Source organism: Bos indicus, chromosome 13, assembly GCF_029378745.1.
Source record: "Bos indicus isolate NIAB-ARS_2022 breed Sahiwal x Tharparkar chromosome 13, NIAB-ARS_B.indTharparkar_mat_pri_1.0, whole genome shotgun sequence".
Taxonomy (NCBI): Eukaryota; Metazoa; Chordata; class Mammalia; order Artiodactyla; family Bovidae; genus Bos; species Bos indicus.
The window spans coordinates 38587308-38615159 of NC_091772.1; the positions used below are offsets into that span (position 1 = coordinate 38587308).

Sequence of the window (27852 nt, forward strand, 5' to 3'; positions counted from 1 at the left end):
TGCCCTTTTCTCCCTCCCCCTCCCCCAGCCACCAGGACCCGATCGGGACCCCTTGGGTACCTCCGCAGCCCCCACCGAGGCAGCCCACCGCTCACCGCCCTTGGTCTTCTCCTTCACTGCGGCTGTACGGGTTACCAAGACGCTGCGAGCCGCGCCCCGCCCACCGGGAGCTGGGCAGGTGATTGGCAGGAACCCGCTTCCTAGCAACTAGCTCCGCCCCTGCGGTTGGCCCGGAGACAGGCGGCCGCAGAGCGCTCCTTTCTTCAGGCCTAACCGTAGGCGTCCGAGAACTTGCCTTCACAGAGGTTGGAAAGCGCTACAAGGTGGCCTCCCAACTCAAAATGAGAACCAGGCTTGTTCGTGCGACAGTCTCTGATTTTCTGGAAATACCAGAACGAAATACCAGAATGAAAATATCAGAACAGCGCGCGCGAGCGTGAAGCGGCGCAGGCGCGACTTGGCCACCTCTAGGCGACCGGCAAAGAAGGACCGCCTGCGACCTGAGGAAGAAAGACCCTTGCGCCCCCCCCGAGCGCTGTCTTTACCCGCGACTGGCTTCCCTCGGCTCGCAGTCCGGCCGCCCGGAGAGGTCTCTTCCCCCAAGGTCCCGGCACCTGCGCCCTCATGGCCGAGGTGAAGGTGAAGGTGCAGCCGCCCGACGCGGATCCGGTGGAAATCGAAAACAGGTAAATCGGGGAGTGAGGCTCGTTCCCCGCCTCTGGAGGCCTCCTTTCTCCCGGACCCTTCTCCCGTCTGTGGAAGACGGCACTCTTAAGAAGTTCAGAGCGAGTCGGACAGTTGACGAGATTGTGTGGCCGGCCTTTCCTTGGGTCTGTCAGGGAAGCTGTCTACTCAGGCGCACCTTTCCTTAAAGTGATCCACGCCCAGAGTGAAGACTCGGCGTTTCCCCCCGGGAAAGTGTTAGTCGCTTGGTCGTGTCAGACTCCTTGCGACTCCATGGGGTACTGGTGTAAACAACGTTCTGATCCAGGATCGCCCTTGTTACCAAGGAACTCCCGTGACGGAAGGTTTAACCAGACTTAGGGTGCAGTTTTCGATTATGAAGCAACAGACACCAAACGGTTTGAGCGCCATAATTAAGTGAAGGTTTTAGGGCACCCAACGCATCTTACGCTTACCCAAAGCATCTCCCAAAGCATCTCCAATACTTTGGCCACCTAATGCGAAGACTGACTCTTTTGAAAAGACCCTGAAGCTGGGAAAGACTGAGGGCGAGAGGAGAAGGGGACGACGAGGATGAGATGGTTGGATGGCGTCACTGACTTAATGGACATGAGTTTGAGTAAAGTCCGGGAGTTGGTGATGGACAGGGAGGTCTGGCGTGCTGCAGTCCATGGGGTCGCAGAGAGTCGGACACGACTGAGCGGGTGAAAACTGAACTGAAACATCTTATAATTTTATATTCTCTACCGTGCACTGAAGTGTTTAGGTTACCACAGAATTTATAAAGACCCCAGCTTTTTTAAACTGTTATTAATAACACACATGATGATCCTGTGACAAGGTGAAACTTGAGGTTTATTTTTGTTTGTTAGGGATAATTCCAAAACCAGGTCCCAGTTGTGGTGAATTGTCCCTAAAGAAACTTTGACTTCCCTCCAGAAGTGTTTGATCTGCCTCCTGCTTACAGACTTGTGGCTACCCAAGGCACTGCGTCTTCACTTTGTCATACTTGTTGCATCTGAGAAAATTGAAGCCTCAGCTTTAATGTGTTTTTCTGTGTTTTCATTTGACTTTTGTCCTAATTTAAAGTTCATATGAATAAGAAATGCTTCTCTTAAATACAATAAAAATGCAACTGTGTACTTCAAAAGCATCTTCCTCATTTTTAATGTGCTTTCATTCAGAACCATTGTAGAAACCCAGATTATCTGTCAAATGTGAAAAAAGGCACACTTCTAAACTGTTCTGCCTATATTTTCCCCCTACTGACTCTTGAACTAGGTAAAAACATGAATATCATTAATTCTTTTGTTCCTAGGATTATAGAATTATGTCACCAGTTCCCTCATGGAATCACAGACCAAGTAATTCAGAATGAAATGCCGCATATAGAAGCCCAACAGCGGGCAGTGGCCATCAATAGACTGTTGTCCATGGTAAGGTGAATCCAGCTAGTTCATGTAATTATTTATATGTTGTAATTGTCATTACTTTCTGTTATGTAGAATGAAACCATTCTCAAAAGTGTGGTAAGTTGTGACTGATAAGACTTCAAACCAGGAAACAGCTCAGACTCCCTAAACTAAGGAAAGAAGTAATATGCATTTTTACAAGACAAATAATTGTATTTTAACTGTTATATTTAGTAATTTGTCACTAAGGTACATACTGGCACACATGTACATATAGGCATAATCTGTTCCCACCTTCTGTTTGCTTCTTGCTGCTGCTGCTGCTAAGTTGCTTCAGTCGTGTCCGACTCTATGCGACCCCATAGACAGCAGCCCACCAGGCTCCCCCGTCCCTGGAATTCTCCAGGCAAGAACACTGGGGTGGGTTGCCATTTCCCTCTCCAATGCATGAAAGTGAAAAGTGAAATTGAAGTCGCTCAGTCATGTCCAACTCTTAGCAACTCCATGGACTGCAGCCTACCAGGCTCTTCCGTCCATGGGATTTTCCAGGCAAGAGTACTGGAGTGGGGTGCCATTGCCTTCTCCATCTTGCTGCTAGTAAAGACAAATATATAGTAAAGGCTTTGGATCAAATACATAAACTAGTATGAAGATTAAAAGACAAAAATGGAAATATTAATTATAACTACAATAAACAGCTAAGGGATAAACGTGATGATTGGGAAGAAGTAGACAATTTCTGCAGACCAGATTGTAATTATCTGATTACTAATTCAATTTTAGTAGTAAAATTGAATTATTAATCAAAGCCTCCCAGCAAAGAAAAGTCCAAGACTGGATAGCTTCACAGGGTAGTTCTATCAAACACATAAAGAAGAGCAAATACCTATCCTTATCAAACCATTGCAAAAATTTGAAAAGGAGGAAACACTCCCAAATTCATTCTACAAGGCCATCATTACTCTGATACCAAAATCAGACAAAGATAATAGTAAAAAAAGAAAATCAGAAGCCAGTGTCTCTGATGAATATACATGTAGAAATCCTCAACAAAATATTAGCGAACCACATTCAATGATACACAAAAAGAATCATACACCATGATAATGGAAATTATTATAAGAATGCAAAAATGGTTCAGTATGCACAAATCAGTCAGTATAATCCACCACATTAAAAGGAAGCTTAAAAGTCACATGATCATCTCAACAGATGCAGAAAAGACATTTGACAAAATTCAACATCCATTCATGATAAAAACTCATCAGAGTTGGTATAGAGAGAACATACTTCAACATAATAAAGACTGTTTCTGGCAAACCCACAGAGAAGATCATCTTCAGTGGTGATAAGATGAAAACCTTTCCTCTAATATCTGGAAGATAGGAATTCCCTGGTAGTTCAGTAGTCAGGACTTGGCACTTTCACTGCCAGGAGCCAGGTTCAGTCCCTGGTTGGAGAACTAAGAGCCCACAAGCTGTGAGGCACGGCCAAAGAGAAAGAAAAAATCAGGAGGACGACAAGGAGGCCCATCTCACCACTTGTATTTAGCATAGTATTGGAAGTCGTAGCCACTGCAGTCAGATATGAAAAAGAAAGCATACAAATGGGAAGAAGTGAAACTGTCCTTACTTGCAGATGGCTTGATACTATATAAAGAAAATGCTAAAGTTTCAATCAAAAAAGCTATTAGAACTAATAAGTGAATGCAGTAAAGTTGCAGGATCAAGATTAATATACAGAAATCTGTTGCTTTCTTATACAGTGATAATGAACTATCAAAAAGAGGAAGCTAGAAAACAGTCTCTTTTAGAAGTAACATAAAAGGAGTAAAACAGCTAGAGACAAACTGGTGAAAGACCTAACTTTGAAAATTCTAAAACACTGATGAAGGAAATTGAAAATACTACAAAGTAATAGGAAGATATCCAATGGTCATGGACTGGAGGATTTAATATTGTTAAAATGTCCATATGACCCAAAGCAATCTACAGATCTAATGCAATCCCTATAAAAATGCCCAGGACACTTTTTACTGAACTAGAACAAATAATACAAAAATGCATGTGAAACAGAAAAGAGTCCAGATGGCCACAACAATCTTGAGAAAAAGAACAAAGCTGGAGGTATCATGCTTCCTGACTTCAGACCATACTACAGTATGGTTCTGGCATAAAAAGAGACATATAGATCAGTGGAACAGAATAGAAAGCCCAGTATAAACCCATCCACTTAATGGTCAATTAATCTAAGACAAAGGAGGAAACAATGCATAATGGGGAAAAGAGTCTCTTCAACAAGTAGTGCTGGGCAAAATGGATAACCACATGTAAAAAAATGAAATTAGGACATTTTCTCATACCATATATAAAAACAAACTCCAAGATGGATTAAAGGCCTAACAGTGAGATCGGAAACTGTAAAACTAGAAGAAAACATAGGCAGAACATGCTCTGACAGAAACTGTAGCAGTATTTTTAGAGAAATGCAAATCAAAACAATAAGGTATCATCTGACACCTGTCAGAGTGGCTATCATGAAAAAGACCACAGACAACAAATGTTGGTGGCAGTGTGGAGTAAAGGGAATCCTTGTACACTGTAGGTGGTGGGATGTAAATTCGTACCACCACTATTGAAAGCAGTATGGAGGTTCCTCAAAAATACTAAAAATAGAACTACCATACAATCCAGCAGTTCTACTCCTGGGTATATATATCAATGAAAACAAAAAGACTAATTCAGAAAGGTATACACACCCAAATGTTCCTTGGTGGCACAGTGGGTAAAGAGTCTATCTGCCATGTGGGAGATCCGGGTTGGATCCCTGGGTTGGGAAGTTCCCCTGAAGAAGGAAGTGACAACCCACTCCAGTACTCTTGCCTGGGAAATTTCATGGACGGAGAAGCCTGGTAGGCTACAGTCCATGGGATAGCAAAGAGTTGCACACGTCTGAGCAACTTCAATTCTCAAATGTTCATAGAAACATTATTTACAATAACCAAATGTGGAAGCAACCTAACTGTCCCATCAACAGATGAGTGGGAAAAAACAAACAAACAAAAACAGATGAGTGGATAAAGAAGATGTGGCATATAGATAGAGATATACACACACACATATACATACAATGAAATACTACTCAACTGTAAAAAAAAGAATGAAATTTGCCATTTGCAATAGCATTGATGGACCTGGAGGAGGGTATTAGTGAAATAAGTCAGAAAGACAAATACTGTATGTTATCATTTATGTGTGGAATCTGTTGGGGATTTTTTCCCCGGGACTCGGAAGCGACGAACCTGAAAGAATGACACTCGGACAGTCTCTTGTAAGGACGGACAAGTTTATTTTTGTAGTCAAGTCTTTCTATAGAAGCAGGAACAAAGAGCTTAAAGTATACGGCCAGCAGAGCGCATACAGGGTTAACACATAATCAGTAAAAACATTTTAAGGACAGTGTGTTCTAGGTGACTCATGTGCTTATCCCATAACCCATTTTTTCAAGTAACATCTTTATTTATTATTAAATCTTGGCGCCGAGCATAACCAAAGGCAGGAGATGTTTTTGTCCACAGTACACAAAGCCGGGTACTTTTGGCCCTTCGCCATTTTCCCAAGGACTTTTTCTTAATATGGCTATTTTGTACTGCGCTTCCCAACAGAATCTAAAAAATAAACGAATATGTTAATAACAAAACAGCCTCACAGATACAGAGAACAAATTAGTGGTTACCAGTTGGAAGAGGGAAGTGAGCAGGGGCATAAGAGGTGAAACAGGATGTGTTGTACAACACAGGGAATATAGCCAACATGTTATAGTAACTTTAAGTGGAGTACAGTCTATAAAAACTTGAGATCACTATGTTGTACACCCGAAACTAATATAACATTACTTCAATTAAAAAAAAAAGCAGTGCATCAGATTGCTGAACCCTGTTCTAACCAAAAGAGAAGGAGTGTTGTGATTTCTAGTCGCTTCACCATGGTGAAGGTCTTCAGCTTCTGGAAGCATAGAGCAAGGGATGCTGGGAAGTATGGTGATAAATGTTTTTGTCCTCAGACTCCACTTTCAGCCTTTTTCTTTCTATCTGAAAATTATCCTCAGCAGTCACCTGTTGCCAGTCCTGCAGTGGGCAGTGGTGAAGCTACTCAAGAATTTTAAGCAAGGGAGTAATTGTTAATAAATCACTAGTGTTGCCGATTTTAGCTCTTAAAGTGAAAGTGAAAGTGAAGTCACTCAGTCGTGTCCGACTCTTTGCGACCGGGTGGACTGTAGCCCACCAGGCTCCTCCGTCCATGGGATTCTCCAGGCAGGAATACTGGAGTGGGTTGCCTTAAACTATCCTCAAATTCGTTCCCCTGTTTTCACTCCTCCCACCCCTGTATGTGTTCAGGCTCTTGGCTTCTTGAACTGTTAGGTGCATCTTAACGGCCTTCCTCGCTGCGTGTGCCTCAGAGCAACCTGCTGTGTCTTAAAGGCACTTCTGACCAAGTTACCCTCCCACCAGAAACCCTTCTCTCAGCTCTGGAGATTCAAGTCCAGACTCCAGGGTTTACCACTCTGAGCCCCTGCCTTCCCCACTGACCTCATCTCTCTGCACCCCCTGCCTCACAAATTAGTTTTCACAGGGAACAGCTTGTTCTCTGTTCCCTGGCACGTCACGCTGTTCTGTGTCTCGGGCCTTTGCTCATTCTGTCTCCCCTGCTTAGAAGGCCCTTCCTCCTTTCCTCACACACTGACTCCTCATCCTAAGACTCAACTCCAGGCAGCACCCCTGAACCCACAGGCTGGGCCAAAGCGACTTTCCTGGGAGCCCATCCCCCCCTTCACTTGGCTCTGTCCTCACGCCACCCCGATGGTATTGAAATCAGCTGTGGAATTCTCTCTTGGAATTCATGTCTGTCCTCCCCACCCCAAAAATGTTCCCAGGACAGGTGTTCATTAAACGTTCACAAACTAAATTAAACAAACTTCCAAATTGGGCTTTGTGGTTCAATTTTTTCCACTTAGGGGGCCGGGGGAGGGAGGGAAAGGACTGCTTTTCACCCATATACCAACCTGATTCCAAGTTACGGGTCTGCCCAGCCTTGACTCATGGGAACCTCTCTCAGTGATGCTTCCCTGAACTGCCAGGAGCCCAGTGGTACAGCCATCGGCATTCTCACAAGTTCAGACTCAAGGAAATGCAAGAGCATGGAATCATTGTGTCAAAATATTTTTGCATTAATAGCCTTTATCTGAACTTTTTAAAGATGTTGTATTTTATTATGTTTATATTTATTCAGTTTACTTGAATATGAATTTTTATTATTCTAAAGCTGCTTGTTTAAAGTTCTTATGCATTGATCTTATAACTAGGCTAGGATCTAACATGTAGGAAATTGTTATGTATTAATATTTGAGGAAATGGTGATATAAAGAGCTAAGTTTAAAAAATATACATATCACATGTGATATGTAGGGAAAATCTTAAGTACTCAAGGAAGGAACTGACAATTACACAAGGTAGGATATTTTAGTCTGTGTAAAACATTGAAGAGTGCATTAATGCTTGCCATTGGATTTGATATGTCTCCAAAATAGTTCACTGCTATTTTCTTTCTTTAAAAAAAAAACAAAACTTTAGGGTCAATTGGATCTCTTAAGGAGCAATACAGGACTTCTGTATAGAATAAAGGATTCTCAGAATGCTGGGTAAGCACCTGATTTTTATTTTTAATATTGTAAAAGTAATATATGTTTGGGTAGGAAAGGCCAGTACAGAATTGCATCATGTAAACCTGGTCCTGCAAATCATCTTACCTCCCACAGGAGTTCCATTCCCCAGAGATAGTGACTCTAAATAATTTGGTATATATCCTTTCTTATAGGTATATATAAATATATATAGATTATTATATATTTATATACCATATATTTATATATAATCTCTTTTCTTTTTTTTTTTTTTTTAACAAATTTGGATCATGCTATCCATACTGTTTTGCAACTTGTTTTTTTTCACTTACTGTATCTTGGACATCTTTTCATTCTGGTACATACAGCCCTGTCTCATTCTTTTTAAGGTAAGCCCTTTTGGTAAATAAGTCAATGTGATGACTTGTCTACTCATTCCTTTAAGTGATTGTATAGATGATTAGATTAGCCTGAACCTCTTTGCCTTTTTAATTCTGCTTTATTCCCCTGCAGTAAAATGAAAGGATCAGATAACCAAGAAAAACTAGTGTATCAGATCATAGAGGATGCAGGAAATAAAGGTAAGTTTTAGAGGAACAAGCAGAAAAAACATTGTCTCTCAGACCAGATATTAGGGACGGAGATCCTGGCTTCCCAGGGTGTAGAGTAGTCAGTTCAGTCTGCTGAACTTTGTGTTCAAAGGAGAAGAAAATATAACACACATACTCACACACGCATATGTATACATATTTATAATGTACATATGTTTGAAGGCACCCAAGAGTGATGCTGTTGTTGCCTCAAGGGAGGCAGGAACTAGATGGCCACGGGCGGAGATGGAAAGAAACTTCTGAATTCTGAACCATGTACATGTATTATCTGAAGCAAATAAATTAAAACTGAAGGGTTTTTTTATCCTCACTTTCTAAATTTTGGAAGCCTTCGTTTCTTCCTCTTATCTGTAAACTGTGGATCATAACATCTCTTTGGTTTTTGTAGGAAACCATGGGACACCTAGTGCCCCATGGCAGTGTCTGATGTAGCTCCCTCCACAGCTGTTTAGTTCCTCTCCTGTTGCCCTCAAAGAACGGGATCTAAATTGCTGTTATTACAATTTAAGACCTGTTTGAGTCATTGATATTAGCTTCAGCAATTATGATGTAACCTAAAATTGTACAATTTTTCTATGTGTTAGGAAGTTAAATTACATTTTAAAAATAAATATGAAGACAGCATTCTCTATTTAAAACAAAATCTTCCTATCTTATGCCTTTTTGTTGGGAAGAAAATACAGCAAAATATTTTTACATAAATTCCCTTTATACGTATAATACTTATTTCCTTCTTTGAAAGAAAAATCGTAGCTTTCTGCACAGGTTCTTAGTGACTGTAAGAACTGTAATCTTTCTGTTTTCCAAATATAGTGGACATACATACACATAGATGCTCTCTAAAGGTTTTTTTTTTTTAATTACTCTCCATTGAGGATGGCAACTGACCCTGACCCAAACTTAAGTTTGTTTTTCACAGTATACGATCTAAAGTGAAATTTTAGAAAAAAGAGGCTGGAATGTAGGAGGGCACGGAAAGGCCAATGTATGTTAATTCAATGACATCAAGATTTTCCTTCCTTTAGAAAAATGTCCCTTATCATATGATTTTTAAAAGATACCATGTTAGCATTCCAAGAAATTTCCAGTTAGAAAATGGAACATACAACTTTTTTGCATATTTTTGTTACTTTATCTGAGATTCTTACCTGTGCGTCATTTTTCCTATAGCAATGCTCCAGGATTATATACATATTTTGCTAGATTTACAATGAGATATAAGCAATGGGAAAAGAAACACAAATCCTATAGTATTAAACTTATCTTACTTTACTTTCTTACAGGAATATGGAGCAGAGATATCCGATACAAAAGCAACTTGCCATTAACAGAAATTAACAAAATTCTAAAGAATTTGGAAAGTAAAAAGCTTATCAAAGCCGTTAAGTCTGTGGCAGTGAGTAACAGTCTCTTTTCTTCTCTTGAATGTTCACTGTACATATATTGCTCCAAGTATATTTCAGGTGTTTATCGTTCTTTCGGCTATGTCATGATTTAAAACAACTGATCAAAAAACATTTTCAAAATTGTAGCTCACATTGGACCATTTGGAGATGCTGCTTTAGTCCATTAGCTATAACAGATGTACTCTGATAATGTCGGGTGTTAATAGGGGAAGCCAAGCACAAGGCGACTTGGTATGTTGTCCTGTAGTCCCAGTAATTCTGTAAATCCCACACTGGTGTGAAATATAAAGTTTTGGGGTTTTTAAGTCTTAGTTTTGGAAAACTGCTTTGTTACCTTTTAACCGTCTGCTGTGTATGTGGTTTTTTCCCCTAGGCCTCAAAAAAGAAGGTGTATATGCTCTATAACCTGCAGCCAGACCGCTCTGTGACAGGTGGGGCCTGGTACAGTGACCAGGATTTTGAATCTGAATTTGTGGAGGTGCTTAACCAACAGTGTTTTAAATTCCTACAAACCAAGGTGAGCTATAACTGAGGAAACATCCCTCCAAGTGGTTTTTCTTTTTTTTTTTTAAGTTTTTTCATAAGCAATGTTTAATCGTACATATTGTATCTTATAGGAATTGAAAATACTGAAATTGGTCCTTTTTCCTAAACAAAATAGGTCCTGTTGTTGATTATCCTCTATAGAAATTGTGTTCAGAAGGTACTGGTATTCTTCATGAAATTTATATTTCTACCCTAATAGGCAGAAACCGCACGAGAAAGCAAACAGAATCCAATGATACAAAGAAATAGTTCATTTGCTTCATCACATGAAGTGTGGAAGTATATCTGTGAATTGGGAATCAGTAAGGTCAGAGCCCAGTCTCTAATTTTCATCTTATTTTTAAAAACTTTTGCTTCATTGTAGGGATATGGTTTACACTGTATTCTAAACACATCTGGCCCAGACCCTCTTCTCAGGTGATATCTGTGTATGTTCTACAGAATCCGCAAAATGTAGAACCCACTGTCCTAAGCCAGGCAGGCAAAGGCAGTCCTGGCCGTCAGGCACTTTCTGAACTGTATGTCTTTGAGCTTGGGCTCCAGAGCAGCAGGGTGGAAGCCTGGCCATGCATTTCACTACCAGATGCAAAAGTCTGTTCTGACAAGTTCTTGACTCTCCTGGGGACATTTCAACATATGTGCCAAACATCCGTCATTAGTATCGGTTGTCATTTATTGGTAGCTTCCTACTTAGGAGATGTAAGTGGCACTGTCAGCACATTCTTTGGAAGATCTGTACATATGGACACTGTGCTTAATTGCCCCTCACCATCAGAGAAGATGCTGAAGTGGCTGCTTGGACAAGTCATTTTCATTTCTGCTCTCCAGTTCTCTTTTATTTAAAAAAAACAGCACAGGAATTTGGACTATTTGCTGTCTAAAGTACCTTTCTGCTTAAGCATTTTTATAAATCTCCATCAGATTCTTGCTAAAGAAATGTGACAAGTCTAGATCCTCCTAGGAGGGCGAAGACATCAGCAGGTATCAAGCTCAGCAGTGAGCTCAGTGCTCTATCCCTGGAATCTGAGTGGTCTACTCTCACTCAGGCCATTGTTCAACTTCTTTGTGATTTCAGTTACTGTAGCACAATCCTTCCCCACTTCATCAAGAATTGTGACCTTTTACTGTTATCAGCACCCTCCAGAAGGATGACTCCTTGTTTTGAGTCCTTTCTAACATACTGCTTTTGTAGGTGGAGCTGTCCATGGAGGACATAGAGACCATCTTGAATACACTCATTTATGATGGGAAAGTAGAGATGACGATCATTGCTGCCAAAGAGGGCACCGTTGGCAGTGTGGACGGACACATGAAACTCTACCGGGCGGTCAGTCCCATCATCCCGCCTACAGGCTTGGTCCGGGCACCCTGCGGACTCTGCCCAGTGAGTTAAAATGGCTTCTCTTTCTACTTTACTGCCTGCGACTGCAGATGCCACCTAACTTAACGTACCAGCAAGAGCTGCTGAAAGCACCATGTAACCTTGATGACAGACCTTTAGTGAGCATGTCATCACCTTACATTCTTCCCTATAATAACCACCTTAAGGAAATTGGTTTTCTGCTCTTGATCCCAAAATGCACAATTCTTTTCTTAACCTTTTATTTTTTATTGGGGTATAGCCGATTAACCATGTGATAGTTTTAGATGCACAGCAGAGTGATTCAGCCATACTTACTCATGTATCTATTCTCCTCCAAACTCCCCTTCCATCCAGGCTGCCACATACTTTGAGCATACATTGAGAGTTCCCTGCAAAATGCAGTTTTTGCTGAGGGCTAACCATTTCACCTAAGTAGGGAGGGTAATGGGGTTTGGTGAGAACCTGCTGTGGGCCAGACATGTTTTTGAAAATGTCTGTGGTCTCATAATCCTCCTGCACCCTTAGAGCTAGTGGTATTAGTGTGAGGGGACTTAGGGCAAGGAAGATTGAGAGCATTCAGCTGAGACTTGACAACCAGGCCTCACACCCGGAGGTGACATGTTCTCCCTTGTAGCACGCCCACACTCGTCATTTGTTCGTTCCCACCCATGCTGCAGGCTCTGTCCCTGCTCTTGTGGTGTGTATATTCTCGGACTGCCTGTCTGCTTTCTATTGTCTACAGCTCATGCCCTGGTTTCAACTCCCAGAAAAAAGGCTACTCTGTTGGGAATTCTATTTAGCACTTTCACAAAAAGGAAGGTGACTAAATATGAAACACTTGATTAGTTAAGATTAAGTCATTTGTGTGTACAGATCTCCGATCCTGGACCGTTGCCTGCCTTCTGCCCAGTGGACAGGTAGACTAGTCAGCTTAGTGCTGTGGCAACCATGATCAGAGCAGGACTTCTTCCAGGACCTAACCTTTCACTTTGAAAGTTTTGTTTTTAATATTGCTTTAAATAAATGCTTGAAATATTGGATATTTTGTTAGAATTTTTAGTTTTAGTTGATATTTAAGACATTACCTATAATATACTAATTTTAAAACTTGAGTTTGAATGTAACCTTTTTTCTTTTCTAAAGGTTTTTGATGACTGCCATGAAGGTGGTGAGATTTCACCATCTAACTGTATTTACATGACAGAGTGGCTCGAATTTTAATAGAGAACTATGAACTTTGCTGACGTTTTGCAAATGAAGTTACTTCAGGAGCAAATAATTTAATTCATGATGGAACATCACACTCCCTTGACAGCATTCAAGGTACAGACTTGCGGCTACAGAAAAATATTTTTTTTTAATCTATGAAGACTAAATTTATATTGATAGTATAGTCAGCAGGGTATGAAACAGATAATAAGGTTAGTGGAGAAATCCATTCTTCAGTAAGTAAAATACTTAGAACCTCTGGAAGACCACCTGTTGGAACTTTCAAGATTTCTGATGATTCACAAGAAAAGAAGCCAGCGAGTCAGTATTCGCCAAGGACTGTGATAATGGCCAGAACTTTAAAATGCCTGTTTTAAAGGTGTTTATCAAGGTCTTCATTGGGAATTTTTTACATATGGCTCAGTGTCACCATTTCTGTTTTCTCCACGGTTTCATTGAGAAGAAACGAAAAGTGGGGAAGGAGGAATAGCAGGGGAGGACGCAGACTTGGAGCATGAGGTGGGAGACAGCAGAGCATCCCTTTCCACACACTACTGATGCCTTTTTATGTCAGAAATGTTCTTTCTGAGGATTACATTGGTGTACTTACCTCAAACCCAAACGGTGACTGTTGTCAAGGACATGTTTTCAGTGCATAAATGTTCATTGTTCTCATCCTAAAGGGAATATCTTCCCTGGCTCTTTGTTGTTAAAGTCTGTGGCTTAATTGTATTATTTGCTAGAATTTTCCCCTAGATTCTTATTTAACTAAAATTAAAACTAAAAATAATCCATTGCCTTCCATTCCTTTGGGGGGGGGAAGGGAGTATCATTCTTCTTTCCTTATCCTATCTTCAATTTGTTTCCATATATAACAGGTCTGAACTAAGCAAGAAGTTGTTATAACTGTCCTCAGTTTCAATAGCACTTTCAGTCCCAATCCTTAGGTGAACAGAAAACAATAGGTCACTTCATGTTTTGTTGCACAGAATTCAGCTATAGGGCTTTTTAGGATCTCAGCTGTTGTACTTTCACTTTGTGGCGCCACTTAAAGGTTTCTGTGTCCAGGTCAAAAGCCAGGGGCCAAGGGAAAGGAAAGTTACTCCTGGGGCCTGGGTTCAAACCTCAGTTTGAAGAACCATCACAAAGGGTTATTTTGAGATAAATAGTAAAATAAAACTCAGCTCAGTAGCCAGTTTGTAAGAACCATATAAATTCTGTGGTGAGCTCTATAGAATTAGCATTTGATGACACTGGTGTTTGAAACAGAGATCATTTCAATTATTGGGTATGTTTTAGATCCAGAAGGGTCTGGGAGCCAGAAACTACAGAGGGCTTCGGTTCCCCTGAGAGTGGACTGGTAGGATGAGTATCTGCCCTCCTGGGACCTGGCCTGTCAGAGTCAGAAGTGGAAAGAAGGAACCAGTTTGCGTTTTAAATACAGATTTTTTTTTTTAATACAGATTTTGTACTATATATTGAGGGCCAGAGATTGTTTAAAGTTGACAATCTGTGGCTAAACCATAAGTATTCCTTACCTACCAGACTAAAGAGTCCCTTTAAACTTTTTCCCCTTAGCCTGTTTTTCATTCTGAATATTAAGAAGGGAAGAGGTGATTTAAAAATACAGCACCTCTGATGTTGGTTACATGGATATTTATAGGAGTAAGTTCTGACGAGAACAAACTGTGGGGCTCTAGGCTCACAACACCACAAAGTCCAACTGGACGTGAAGTCCTACTCCTCACAGCTGATCTCCGTTTAGTGTACGGCATTTTGCTCACCTGAACACAGATATTCCCTGGAGTCTGTCAAGGCCTGTCTCTGCTTTATACTGATCTGTACGTACAGAGTCAAACAGAGAATCATGAAAGGCCACGATCTGATAGTTTTCATGAATAGTTCATGTGGGATTCTGTCATGTAACTTCTCTGATCTCGGTTTGGTGATGAGTAAGTTTTATAGGGCGGTAATTTTTATCGTGATCAACTAAGCAAACCAATCAAAAGTAACTCAGTGGAGTCACTTCGACTGTGTTGGTGGGTGAGGGAAGAATGTATCATGTGCTCTAGCACAGCGCTGTCCAGGGGAACCTTCTCTCAGGATGGAGATGCTCTGTATCTTTGTCCAGCAAGGCAGCCACTAGTCACCCATGATGGCAGAGCACCTGCACTGTGGCTTCCGTGAGTGAAGAACTGCACGTTGTCTTGCTGGCTCCCCGAGGCTACTGGCTGCCATGCTGAGTGGCACAGCTGGACTGCCATATGGCTCCAAACTCGTTACTTTTATAGGAAAGAAGAATAGCGAAGTTAATTATTTTTCAATTGTATGTATTTGTTTTTTTCTACAGAGAAAGAGTACAACAAAGTATTATGGACTGTTATTTGTATAAGTTTTTGCTTTTAAGAAAGGACTGCAGAAAACAAGAAAGAACATATATAGAACAATTACTACTGCCAAATAATTCAAACAGAATCGAACTTTGATTACAGGCTTAGTCATATCAGTGCTACACAACCTCTCTTAAGAAAATTATTCAACTGATTTATCTACTTTGCTTTTCACTAACTCATCAGATTTATTTTTAGTTATAAAAGACACATTCAGCCCAGCAAACTCAGAACATTCCCAGCTGTAGAAAGTAAACAAGAGATGTCCACCACACCATACCTAGCAAGATTCCCAGCCCCCTAAGGTAGTTACTGCTGAAAGCTTAGAGACTGTCTCCTGACTTTTTAAAAGCACATTTAGAAATCAAGACTCTTCAGCTTCAAATGATAGCTTTGAATCTTCATGAGGTGTAAATGGTGGGAATTCACATTACTGAAGCAAATGTCAGGTGTGAATTTACTGGAAAGTGTTTGAGGCAATACTTAGGGATCATCATAGCCAAAAAACATTGGAAAATGAGAAAGGGTTTTTTGAGGGAGTGTGATTAGAAGAAAAATCATGGAATGATGCTAAAAGAGATCTCAAGGCCCATGGAAACTGAAAGGTGGAGCATTTTACAGAACAAAACTTGAGGCGTGGAAAGATCATTTTTTAAAATATTTAAGACTGTAACAGAATCCAAATTGTTCCATGACTTTGTCCTTTGACATAATATCTGTTTCTCAGGCTTTTCTCAGGCTTTTCTCAGGCTTTACAGAGAACCATTTACAGCACCTGGCTAAGGGAATACCTAAGGCAGAGGTCACACAGGGGTGGTCTGAACTTTGTGTCTCACAGTGTTTGTAAATTTATTTACACTGTAGTTGCCAGCTAACATAACCCATATGTCTGTGGACTGAACATAATTCATGTACATATGGATTATATACATATATATATATATACACACACACACACAATAGTCCCTAAATTTAAAACCCACTGTATAAATTTGTTTTGATTGAAAAATCAGAAAGATTGGCAATATCTTGGCAAAAATTCCCACATGGCAACGGGGCCCAGGAGTTCTCCCTGTTCATTGCCCGGTTGGCCTCAGCGGTCTGGCCCGATCCTTGCCGATCCAGTCGGCTCTTCTTATGTTCACCACCTGCCCCTGCACACCCCTGCCTCCACCTCCTTATGTGTCACTCTCGACGTGTTTGAGGGTGAGGGGTCAGGTGTCAAAGGGGAAGGACTTGGTCTGGGTTAACATCTGGGGTCAGCTCCCAACTGCAGAGCGTTCAGAGCTCTTCACCAACGCTGGGCCTTCAGTCATGTTTTCTTTCCCCGAAAACAAAAGTTTTATGTCAGAGAGCAATGCAGCTCCTTCATCGTAACATGAAACCTGTTTTAATCCGAACTGGGGGGGTCAGGAAACCTAGGTTTTGTTTCTGTCTTACTCTTACTCACTTTGGACAGGTAAGGGTGGTTAAGCTGTCCCCTGTCCCTTTCCAAGTGGGAAAAAGAATATTTTAGGTCATAGCAATTTGAGGAGATGTAGATTCTGTTGAGAACAAAAATGCTGTTTGAAAACTGAAACGTGTTTTTTTAGGTATTTTGGGCCTTAATTGGATCTGTTTTATGTGTCAGTATTCACGTGATAATAGAGATTGTCGACTATTAATAATCTGATAGTTGCCCTCCTCCCATGTTGGTATGCAGATAGCAGGAGCCATCCTGTCTACGCTGGTACTTTCAGCATGGACCCGACTGCACTAACCAGTTCATGAAACTCCGTGTTCTGGAAATGGCCGCGGTCAGTGAATTTGTACAATTTGGCTTCCAGCCTGTCGGCCACTTCTTGTTGTTCCTTCCAAGGAAGGAAAGGGTCATCGGTGGAGCCAAACTGCACAATGTGAGGGCAGTTGGCTTTGATCTTCTCCCACTGCCAGGGCCGACTGAAGTAGCCTGTGAGAAAAACACCGAGCATCTCAGTGCCGTGGACCATTTCCACTCTAGCTGCTCTAGTGAAGACCACAGCAGGGACATGAAGAATCCGAACCCCACTGTGAGTTTGCCGATCTGTAGGGCTTGATACTGTGGCTACTGGTGAAGAGGGAAGGTGTGGTTCGGGGGCTCAGTTCTAGATTGTGGATTACAAGCTGGTCCACCGCTCTAAGTGCCTAACTTATATCTAGATGGGTGGTGAGTATTTCTCATGTGCGATTAAACGTCTTGTTAGCCTGTCAGAAGACAGTGCTGTTTTATCATGGAGCCCCTTGACTACAGGAGGGGCTCTCCCCGGGGTCTCTGCTTTCAGACTTACCGCTTGCACGCTCGTTCGCATCCCCCAGGTCAGATGTGTACGCAGCCACTAACACGATAGCATACACCCGGTGGGTCTCGGCGTACCTGGAGAGACAGGAATGACGTAGCTTATGTCTAGTGTTAAATGTAATTCCCAGAAAGGCAGTAAGCCACCCAAAATCACTTGACTCAGCCTACAGAAAGCACATGGTGCAGGCTGCTGAGCTTGGTATGAAAAAGAGCAAGCAAACTGCAGGAGAACTAGGAGCCCAGCAGGCAACTGCCTCACCTGGGCTACCTGAGCTTCTACTCAGTTCTCAAAGTAGTGCAGGCCTCGCCTGGAATAAGCATAACAAGGGTAATCATTCATCTCGATGTGTGGGTGCATCCACCTTCAGCCTGCACTGGCTTTACCTTTTGGTTAACGCGCAGTTTCCCTGGCTCGGCCCCAGAGCATCTGTTCAGAGGACTGAGAGCGAGGCCCAGGAATCAGCACTCTAAGGCATAACACCTCCCCAGCCCAGGTGACGGGAGCGGGTGGTCTGTGTCCTACTGCAGAACCTTGCCTCTCACATGATGCTCCACTCTGTGCTGTTACTCGTTTGCATTGTGTCACATCTGTTTCCCCCCCAGCAGGTCTGGGCCTTCTTGCTGTTTCTGGCCCTGTTCCCTCAAACAGTGCCCAGCAAGCAGACGCTCAGCTGACGGTGTAGGTAGTTCCCTTACTGAGCAGAGACTGGGAAGGGGCTCCTGCCTTTAAAGAAGGCACATGGTTATTAGCAGCGGCCTGAGAAAAATTCAGCTGGCCTTGAGTTGGTACAGATTTTGGCGTAAAGTGATTTCTTCATTTTCCAGACAACCCATTGCAGCTTGTGAACACTATGCCTACCACGATTCTGCAGGTCCACATCAGAAAGCATTCTTGTAGCTTCAACAGGTGTGGCTTACAGGTTATGGGACCTGGCAAGATTTCTCTGACAAACAATTCATGTGACATCCTGAGAGACTGAGTAGGACAAGAGGCCACACAAAACAATAATCCTTTGTCATCCAGCCTCACAAATGAGGAAACCCAACCCTAACAGGCTATTCAGCCAGCTCTGTCCTTACTCTAGGCCTTAGAAGCCTGCAGGGTGACGTTCTAATAGGGCAGCAGGGATGTGCCTGTGAACCCTGAGGACTGGGGGTGGGGCTGGTTGACAGCTTCCACCTTCCCATAGGGATTTACTGAGCACCTACCATATGCCAGACACTCCCCCAGGCTGGGGATTCGGTGTCAGAATAACAAAGTCCCACCTAATGGAGTTTACATTTGAGTGGCAGGAGACAGACAAGAAATGAATAGGATGTCAGATGATAAAAAGTGCTATAGATAATAAGGGGCATCACAGATATAAAGGGAGTAAGATTCAGTGAGGTGAGGTGAGGTTGCTGTTTCACAGGGAGTGATTCCAGAAGGCCTCACTGGAAGGTGACGTGGAGCAGAGACTTAAGAGAGAAGAAGGCCACACAGGTTGTCTCGGGACTAAGTCCAGGTAGGACGATGGCCAGCACGGGCCTGAGGAAGGCGTGTGCTCAGAGTGTTCAAGGACTGCGGTGAGGTCTATAAGCCAGGCAGGGGGCAGCTATGGGGAGATGGCAGAGATGACATGGGTGGTGGTGGTGTTCAAGGCCGAGATATTCTTCTGGGGGGGTCAGGAGCTGCTGGGGTTTGGAGGCACTCTTGTTTTAAAAGGATCACTGTATCCGTGTCTGAGTGAATTACATTTCTTTAATCCACTAACCAAACCAGGAAGGAATTAGGACAGATCATATTACCACTTCTGAGGGCAGCACTGTTTCCTCTGCAGTGGAAACTTAAGACATGCACCAGCTATATCCCAGGCAAGCACGGCTGCAGCCCCTGGCAGGGGCGGGGGAAGGGGTGACATTCAACAGGGACCGAACCTCATGGCTGCGATGGCCCCAGAGCTGTGGCCAATGATGATGGTCTCCTCGTCACAGTGCAGCTCCATCTCCATGAAGGGCAGCCAGATGCTCTCTCGGGCTGTGACTGCGGTTCAGGGGAAAGGAAGAGTCTGTCACTCAACAGGGGCAGTCTTAGCTCAGTCCTGCCCACCCTTCTAACACAGGATTGCTCAGTAAACTACAGGACCCCAACAGGGGATGGGGCTTTTTTCATGGAGCCAAAGTTTCCTGTGTTGCTGTTGGAAAGACTCAAATCTGTAGTTTGGGTAAATAATTTTGTTTTTATTTTTTTACCATGTTCTTGTAAGGAAATACTAAAGAAAAAATACAACTCTGAAGTTTTAATGTAAACTTTTCAACTGAAAAACAGAAATCCTGTTGACAACATTGTCTCTCAAGTTGACGTCCACATATACTCTTTCTTTCCAAGAAGGAAATTCCTGAGACAAGTCACAGACATGCTCAGAACAAAAGTGGCAAAGTTACATTTTCTATTATTAGGATCTCATAGAGATGCTATAACTTTTGTCATATCTCTGCCTGAAATGAAAAACCCATGAATTCTGCCTGAAAATATTTGATTATAGAAGGGAAAATCAAGTTGCTTACAAAGTTGAAAATTAAGTTTTACCAACCCTGGGTGCTCTTCTTGCTCCTCCTAGAACTTTCTATCACATCTTTTGGTTTGTAGCCTCCTCCCCTCAAATACTTGCCATCATTCATCCTGAGGTATGTATTCCCTTCGGCTTCTCTACCAGAAAATGGCAAGATTGAAACCCAACAAGAGTGGGCTTTTTAAAGATACATTTAAAAAACTTACTTGGGTCAGGCATGTTTTTAGACAAACACTGGAAACCAGGTATCTACAATATGAGGGGGAAAGAAAAAACTATTATAAGGCACTTAGTTACAACTAGTAATGGCTAACAAGAAATGAGACACCTGATATGAGCTTTATCAATTCAATAAGTATTTGCTTCTATTATGAAATGAAGTGGATTAAATGGTATAGGATTAAATATGAACAAACAGTCCCTCCTCATGAACTGCCACCTGTCAGTAGTTCTCTATCCAGCCAGCTCTGCAGATCTCTATATGTGCATCTACAAATCTCCATTTATCACCACCAGTGTATATGTAGACAGAGGGCTCCAGACCTGGAGCCAATCCGACTATGCTCCAGGGAATAGGTAAGATGTGCACAAAGCTGGTACAGAGAGGGGGAGATCCCATCCTCCTGGACACTTTTCTAGCTCCATCGTGGCTCTCAGCCATAAGCCTGAGATTTTATTCTAGACCTGCTCTGCTGCTGCTGCTAAGTTGCTTCAGTCGTGTCCGACTCTGTGCGACCCCATAGACAGCAGGCCACCAGGCTACCCCGTCCCTGGAATTCTCCAGGCAAGAACACTGGAGTGGGTTGGCAACTCAGGAAACAGTCATTACCTAATTACAGAAGAGGGTTTAAAAAAAAAATTCAATCTGCAGAAGACAACACAGATGCCATTGTTATAAAACTCACAAAGAAGCCAAATTTACCAAGGTATTGTTTAAAGCATACATATGGACGTTGAAAAGCACATTTTTTTCAGAGTGGACTGAATTTAAAAACAGACAGGCTTCCCTGGTGGCCCAGAAGGTAAAGCGTTAGCCTACAATGTGGGAGACCTGGGTTCTATTCCTGGCTGGGGAAGATCCCCTGAAGAAGGAAATAGCAACCCACTCCAGTACGCTTGCCTGGAATATTCCATGGATGGAGGAGCCTGGTGGACTAAAGTCCATGGGATCGCAGAGTTGGACACGACTGAACAACTTCACTGGTTCACTGGCTTAGAGGGCAGGGAAATGGGATGGAGGGACATACAGGTGGCTCTGAAGGTATTGGGAAGGTTCTAGATTTCGGCTTGGTGACAGGACTCTCAGGTATTGATTACATCGTGCTTCAGGATGAACACACGTGTTACGTACATCCTTTGTATATATCAACATTATGAATTAAAAGAGAGCAGAGGAGACAGGTAAATTATCTGAACCTGCAGGAGATACGGGGAGTGGGCGTTCTCTAGTTTCTAGAGGTGAAGCTAGGACTCTAGCCTCAGAGAAGCCCTCCAGCCTGCTTCACCAGCCCGATTTCCAGCCCTCCTTGCAGAGTCTAAGACAGGGCGGCAGGGCTTTGCAAGGTGTGGGAGCGGAGCGCCCTGCGACGCCAGGCCAACCCTCCCAGCGCAGGTCGGCGCGGCTCCTACCTGCTCCAGCTCCCTCTTCACCCAGCCGTACCACCCGTGGGTGGCCACATCCTCGCCCCCATTGCCCGGGATGATCACTGCCTTGCATGGAGTCGCCATGTGTGCAGCAGACCTATGGTGCTCAGGGGCCTGATCAACCGGGGAGCCTGCCCCGTGGCATTCTGGGAATTGTAGTTCCGGGGTGGAAAGCGCGTATTCCTGTGAGCTGCTGGTCCACCTGCTCCACTGGAAGCACGGGCAAATCTTGAGGGGTTCCAGCAGATGTAAACCACTAGTGCTCTCATCCCCCCAATCCCCCTTATTTGGAACAGAATGTGGTATTCCGAGAATGTGTTATCTCTTACCTAAAATTACTAATATTTCTATAGAAAATGTGTTTTCATTTCCTAAAAGCAGAACACAACCCGTTTTATTAGTTGCGGATTCCTGATTTCAAAATGGTTCTTAGTAGAATAGTCAGTATCAGCCAATAACAGTCAATAGCAGCAGGGGAATGGGGGGGAAAAAAGAATTAGAACTCAAAGCCTAGTTATTAAAAAAAAAAAAAAAAGCTTTGCTGAAACCCTTTGGGGAGTTCTGGGTTTTGAGGGGGGGCGTGAGCCACTCATTACCTTGAATGGCCTTCAATAAACCTTTCTCTACTCCAGGCTCTGATGTTTCGATATTGTTTGGCCTAACTGTGTATCAAGCATATTAACTTGTGTTCACTAGCCTGTCCTAGGGGCATGTATATCCAAAACACTTAATGTTTCATCCTGGGTTTTGTATTGAATTCTTCTCAGGGTGTATGGTACGTCAGAGGCTCTAGTGGCTCATGACTGATCCCTGTAGAAATGGATAGCAGACAACATTCTTTGTTTTATATTCTGTTCATGTCTATGTCTTCATGGCTGTAACCAAGAAAGGTCTTGGGACATCCCTGGTGTTTCAGTGGGTAAGAGCCCACCTGCCAAATGCACGGGACATAGGCTCAATCCCCGGCTCAAGAAGATTCCATGTGGCACGGAGAAATGAGCCAGTGCACCACAACTACTGTGCCTGTGCTCTAGAGTCTGCCAGCTCCAACTACTGAAGCCCATGCACCTAGAGCCTGTGCTCTGCAACAAGAGAACCCACTGCAACTGAGAAGCCTGTGCGCAACAACTACAGAATAGCCCACATTCATTGCAACTAGAGAAAGCCCAGGCACAGCATGAAGACCCAGTGGAACCAAAATTGAAAGAAATAAATACATATTTTGAAAAAGAAAGGTCTTCACCTTTTGTTGTGAGTGAAATGGTTTACTAACTTTAGAGACAAATTCAGTTCAGTTCAGTTCAGTCGCTCAGTCGTATCCGACTCTTTGTGACCCCATGAATCGCAGCACGCCAGGCCTCCCTGTCCATCACCAACTCCCGGAGTTCACTCAGATTCACGTCCATCGAGTCAGTGATGCCATCCAGCCATCTCATCCTCTGTCGTCCCCTTCTCCTCCTGCCCCCAATCCCTCCCAGCATCACAGTCTTTTCCAATGAGTCAACTCTTCACATGAGGTGGCCAAAGTACTGGAGTTTCAGCTTTAGCATCATTCCTTCCAAAGAAATCCCAGGGCTGATATCCTTCACAATGGACTGGTTGGATCTCCTTGCAGTCCAAGGGACTCTCTAGAGTCTTCTCCAACACCACAGTTCAAAAGCATCAATTCTTTAGCGCTCAGCTTTCTTCACAGTCCAACTCTCACATCCATACATGACCACTGGAAAAACCATAGCCTTGACTAGACGGACCTTTGTTGGCAAAGTAATGTCTCTGTTTTTCAATATGCTATCGAGGTTGGTCATAACTTTCCTTCCAAGGAGTAAGCATCTTTTAATTTCATGGCTGCAGTCACCATCTGCAGTGACTTTGGAGCCCCCAAAAATAAAGTCTGTCACTGTTTCCACTGTTTCCCCATCTATTTCCCATGAAGTGATGGGACCGGATGCCATGATCTTCGTTTTCTGAATGTTGAGCTTTAAGCCAACTTTTCCACTCTCCACTTTCACTTTCATCAAGAGGCTTTTTAGTTCCTCTTCACTTTTTGCCATAAGGGTGGTGTCATCTGCATATCTGAGGTTATTGATATTTCTCCTGGCAATCTTGATTCCAGCTTGTGCTTCCTCCAGCCCAGCATTTCTCATGATGTGCTCTGCATATAAGTTAAATAAGCAGGGTGATAATATACAGCCTTGATGTACTCCTTTTCCTATTTGGAACCAGTCTGTTGTTCCATGTCCAGTTCTAACTGTTGCTTCCTGACCTGCATACAGGTTTCTCAGGAGGCAGGTCAGGTGGTCTGGTATTCCCAACTCTTTCAGAATTTTCCACAGTTTATTGTGATCCACACAGTCAAAGGCTTTGGCATAGTCAATAAAGCAGAAATAGATGTTTTTCTGGAACTCTCTTGCTTTTTCCATGATCCAGCAGATGTTGGCAATTTGATCTCTGGTTCCTCTGCCTTTTCTAAAACCAGCTTGAACATCTGGAAGTTCACGATTCACATATTTCTGAAGCCTGGCTTGGAGAATTTTGAGCATTACTTTACTAGTGTGTAAGATGAGTGCAATTGTGCGGTAGTTTGAGCATTCTTTGGCATTGCCTTTCTTTGGGATTGGAATGAAAACTGACCTTTTCCAGTCCTGTGGCCACTGCTGAGTTTTCCAAATTTGCTGGCATATTGAGTGCAGCACTTTCACAGCATCATCTTTCAGGATTTGAAATAGCTCAACTGGAATTCCATCACCTCCACTAGCTTTGTTCATAGTGATGCTTTCTTAAGGCCAACTTGACTTCACATTCCAGGATGTCTGGCTCTAGGTGAGTGATCACACCATCATGATTATCTTGGTCGTGAAGATCTTTTTTGTACAGTTCTTCTGTGTATTCTTGCCACCTCTTCTTAATATCTTAGAGACAAATTAGCCTACTACATTTCTTCAAGGAGCTCTGTTCTCATTGGCTTACATAGGGGAATAGAATTTGCTTCCCCCAAATATGTCTCTTGGTGTATTAATTATTTTAAGCTGGTTATTTTCTAAGAAACAGCAGACTTGGAAAAAACTCTTAGCCAGTAGGAATTATCCTTTTGTAAGAAACATTTATATTTGTAAGAAGGATCTCCATTTGTAGGCTGTCTCCCTCCTTGTACTAGGAAGAGGATGACCACATCTCTAGAAAGTTATGAATGAAGAAGGCAGTGAGTTTAATCTGCCCAACCACATTGCCCTTATTTACTGTGTGATGTCTGATAACTCACTCCACACCCTCAATATCCTCTTTAGTCTTTAGTTGAGAGTTCCAGAAAAACATCTATTTCTGCTTTATTGACTATGTAAAGGCTTTGACTGTGTGGATCACAATCAACTGTGGAAAATTCTGAAAGAGATGGGAATACCAGACCACCTGACCTGCCTCCTGAGAAACCTGTATGCAGGTCAGGAAGCAACAGTTAGAACTGGACATGGAACAACAGACTGGTTCCAAATAGGAAAAGGAGTACATCAAGGCTGTATATTATCACCCTGCTTATTTAACTTATATGCAGAGCACATCATGAGAAATGCTGGGCTGGAGGAAGCACAAGCTGGAATCAAGATTGCCAGGAGAAATATCAATAACCTCAGATATGCAGATGACACCACCCTTATGGCAGAAAGTGAGGAAGAACTAAAGAGCCTCTTGATGAAAGTGAAAGAGGAGAGTGGAAAAGTTGGTTTAAAGCTCAACATTCAGAAAACTAAGATCACGGCATCTGGTCCCATCACTTCATGGCAAATAGATGGGGAGACAGTGCAAACAGTGGCTGACTTTATTTTTCTAGGCTCCAAAATCACTGCAGATGGTGACTGCAGCCAGGAAATTACAAGATGCTTACTCCTTGCAAGGAAAGTTATGACCAACCTAGATAGCATATTAAAAAGCAGAGACATTACTCTGTCAACAAAGGTCCGTTTAGTCAAGGCTATGGTTTTTCCAGTAGTCATGTATGGATGTGAGAGTTGGATTGTAAAGAAATCTGAGGGCCGAAGAATTGATGCTTTTGAACTGTGGTGTTGGAGAAGACTCTTGAGAGTCCCTTGGACTGCAAGGAGATCCAACCAGTCCATCCTAAAGGAGATCAGTTCTGGGTGTTCATTGGTAGGACTGATGTTGAAGCTGAAACTCCAATACTTTGGCCACCTGATGCGAAGAGCTGACTCATTTGAAAAGACCCTGATCCTGGGAAAGATTGAGGGCAGGAGAAGGGGACGACAGAGGATGAGATGGTTGGATGGCATCAGTGACTCAATGGACATGGGTTTAGGTGGAGTCTGGGAGTTGGTGATGGACAGGGAGACCTGGCGTGCTGCAGTTCATGGGGTCGCAAAGAGTCAGACATGACTGAGTGACTGAAATGAACTGAACTGAGGATGGTTTTTAAGGTGAGGGTTTCAAACATTTTGATAAGTTATTTAGTTAACCTGGTCTTTCCCCTGTGTATATGTTATTAAAATTTTGTTTCATTTTCTCCTGCTAATGTCTCATGTTGATTTAATTTTTCAGTCAGCCAGAAGAACCTAGAAGAACAGAGGAAATTTTCTTCCTTCCCACATTTATCAAGATAACTACACAGTCACATAAATCAACTATTCCTAAAATTCACTATTCATAAAGTACGGAAATTCCTAAAATAAATAAATTTCTAATACTTTCAATATGATAGATTGAAAAAAATCCTTCTTACAGAAATTTCTAGTACTAGGAATCCAGGTTCAAATAACTCAAGAAAATTTTTGGCAAATGATAGTCTTCCAATGTTTGGTTAAAAAAAAACCCAGCTATGTCTTTCTGTAAAAGAGAAGAATAAATCTGACTCAATACTGGATTTGTTTCTTTTTCTTTAAACTTTGTATTCTACTGCTTTTGCTTCAATTTAATCACTAAAGGGAAGTCGTCTATAAGCTTAAAGTGTCCATAATGATCCAGTTTAGGAACTCTGCCTCCCATGGCTGCATGTTAAGCTAAAATACCTTTCTTTAGTTCACAGGAAACATCCTCACCAGACCCACCTGTGAATGGGTGCAGGAAAGAATCAACACATCCCCTCCTCAACCTGGTGGGAACCAGTCTTCTTGGTCTGCTGGCTCTTAGATTAAAGTTGCTATTCTTTGCCCCAACAGGTGGTCTCCCGATTTATTAGCCTGTTGTGCGGGCAAGCAGCATGAGCTTGGACATGGTAAAATCTTTGCACTGTGAAATATAACACAAATGTGTATTACCTTAATTGTGTCTCCGTACTCAGAGAATAATTTATTTGAACGTCCTAGAGTTACACCAGTTTAATTACTTAAAAAAACCCTAACATTACTCTTCCATAATGGTTTAGAAACATGAAAATTGTAAATTTGTTCAATAAAACTGAACCGTTATTCAACTTTTTTTCTTTTTCTGCAAGTAACTTTGGAGAGTTCTAATAAATTAGATTACTACATGTCTTAAAGGAGCTTTGTTCTCATTGGCTTACGTAGGGGAATAGAATTTGCCTATCTTGTGGGAGCTAAGTTCCCCAACCAGCGACTGAATCTAGGCCCTCTGCAATGAGATCATGGGAGTCCTAACCATTAGACGGTGAGGGGATTCCTGAGAAATTTTCATATTAACAGTAACTTCAGAGTACATCAACTTGAAACTTATTTCTATGATCTGTTGGTCATTTAAAACTTTGTACTAATATTAACTTGGTGTTGGAGAAGACTCTTGACAGTCTCTTGGACTGCAAGGAGATCTAACCAGTCCATCCTAAAGGAGATCAGTCCTGGGTGTTCATTGGAAGGACTATGTTGAAGCTGAAACTTCAATACTTTGGCCACCTGATGTGAAGAACTGACTCATTTGAAAAGACCCTGATGCTGGGAAAGATTGAAGGCGGGAGAAGGGGACGACAGAGGATGAGATGGTTGGATGGCATCACTGACTCAATGGACATTAGTTTGGGTAACCTCTGGGAGTTCGTGATGGACAGGAGGCCTGGTGTGCTGCAGTCCATGGGGTCGCAAA

At 42.5% G+C, this 27852-nt stretch overlaps 3 protein-coding genes across 14 annotated transcripts in view; 1 reads left to right on the plus strand and 2 right to left on the minus strand.

Moving 5' to 3' along the window:
* The window catches only part of DZANK1 (double zinc ribbon and ankyrin repeat domains 1), a 52671-nt gene extending 52482 nt beyond the window's left edge, over positions 1–189 (minus strand). For 7 of the 8 annotated variants that reach the window (XM_070801038.1, XM_070801035.1, XM_070801034.1 and 4 more), the window contains exon 1: positions 61–181. The gene's annotated coding sequence lies outside the window, so the exon portion shown is untranslated. Of the gene's footprint in view, positions 1–60 lie in introns of all 8 variants that reach the window. The other variant, XM_070801040.1, reaches the window with a different exon arrangement.
* Positions 190–259: 70 nt separating this feature from the next.
* POLR3F (RNA polymerase III subunit F) lies at positions 260–13702 on the plus strand. Of its 3 annotated transcripts, XM_070801043.1 has the most exons (10): positions 260–686; positions 2003–2120; positions 7726–7793; positions 8144–8164; positions 8289–8356; positions 9670–9782; positions 10166–10309; positions 10538–10645; positions 11531–11722; positions 12845–13702. In XM_070801043.1, the coding sequence occupies exons 1-10, from the start codon at positions 625–627 to the stop codon at positions 12920–12922; spliced, it is 972 nt and encodes a 323-aa protein (XP_070657144.1). In that variant the 5' UTR covers positions 260–624; the 3' UTR covers positions 12923–13702. The 3 variants fall into 3 exon arrangements, with proteins under 3 accessions (XP_070657144.1, XP_070657145.1, XP_019828791.2); XM_070801044.1 differs by lacking the exon at positions 10538–10645; XM_019973232.2 differs by lacking the exon at positions 8144–8164.
* Positions 12948–21953, minus strand: RBBP9 (RB binding protein 9, serine hydrolase). 3 transcript variants are annotated; one of them, XM_019973236.2, is made up of 6 exons: positions 21799–21949; positions 20376–20418; positions 19535–19640; positions 17607–17692; positions 17061–17248; positions 12948–15192 (listed from the first exon to the last, which is right to left on the minus strand). In XM_019973236.2, exons 1-6 carry the CDS (start codon positions 21895–21897, stop codon positions 15190–15192), a joined length of 525 nt encoding a protein of 174 aa, XP_019828795.2. In that variant the 5' UTR covers positions 21898–21949; the 3' UTR covers positions 12948–15189. The 3 variants fall into 3 exon arrangements, with proteins under 3 accessions (XP_019828795.2, XP_019828796.2, XP_019828794.2); XM_019973237.2 differs by lacking the exon at positions 17061–17248 and having other exon boundaries at positions 21799–21953; XM_019973235.2 differs by lacking the exon at positions 12948–15192 and having other exon boundaries at positions 15224–17248.
* Positions 21954–27852: the final 5899 nt, after the last annotated feature.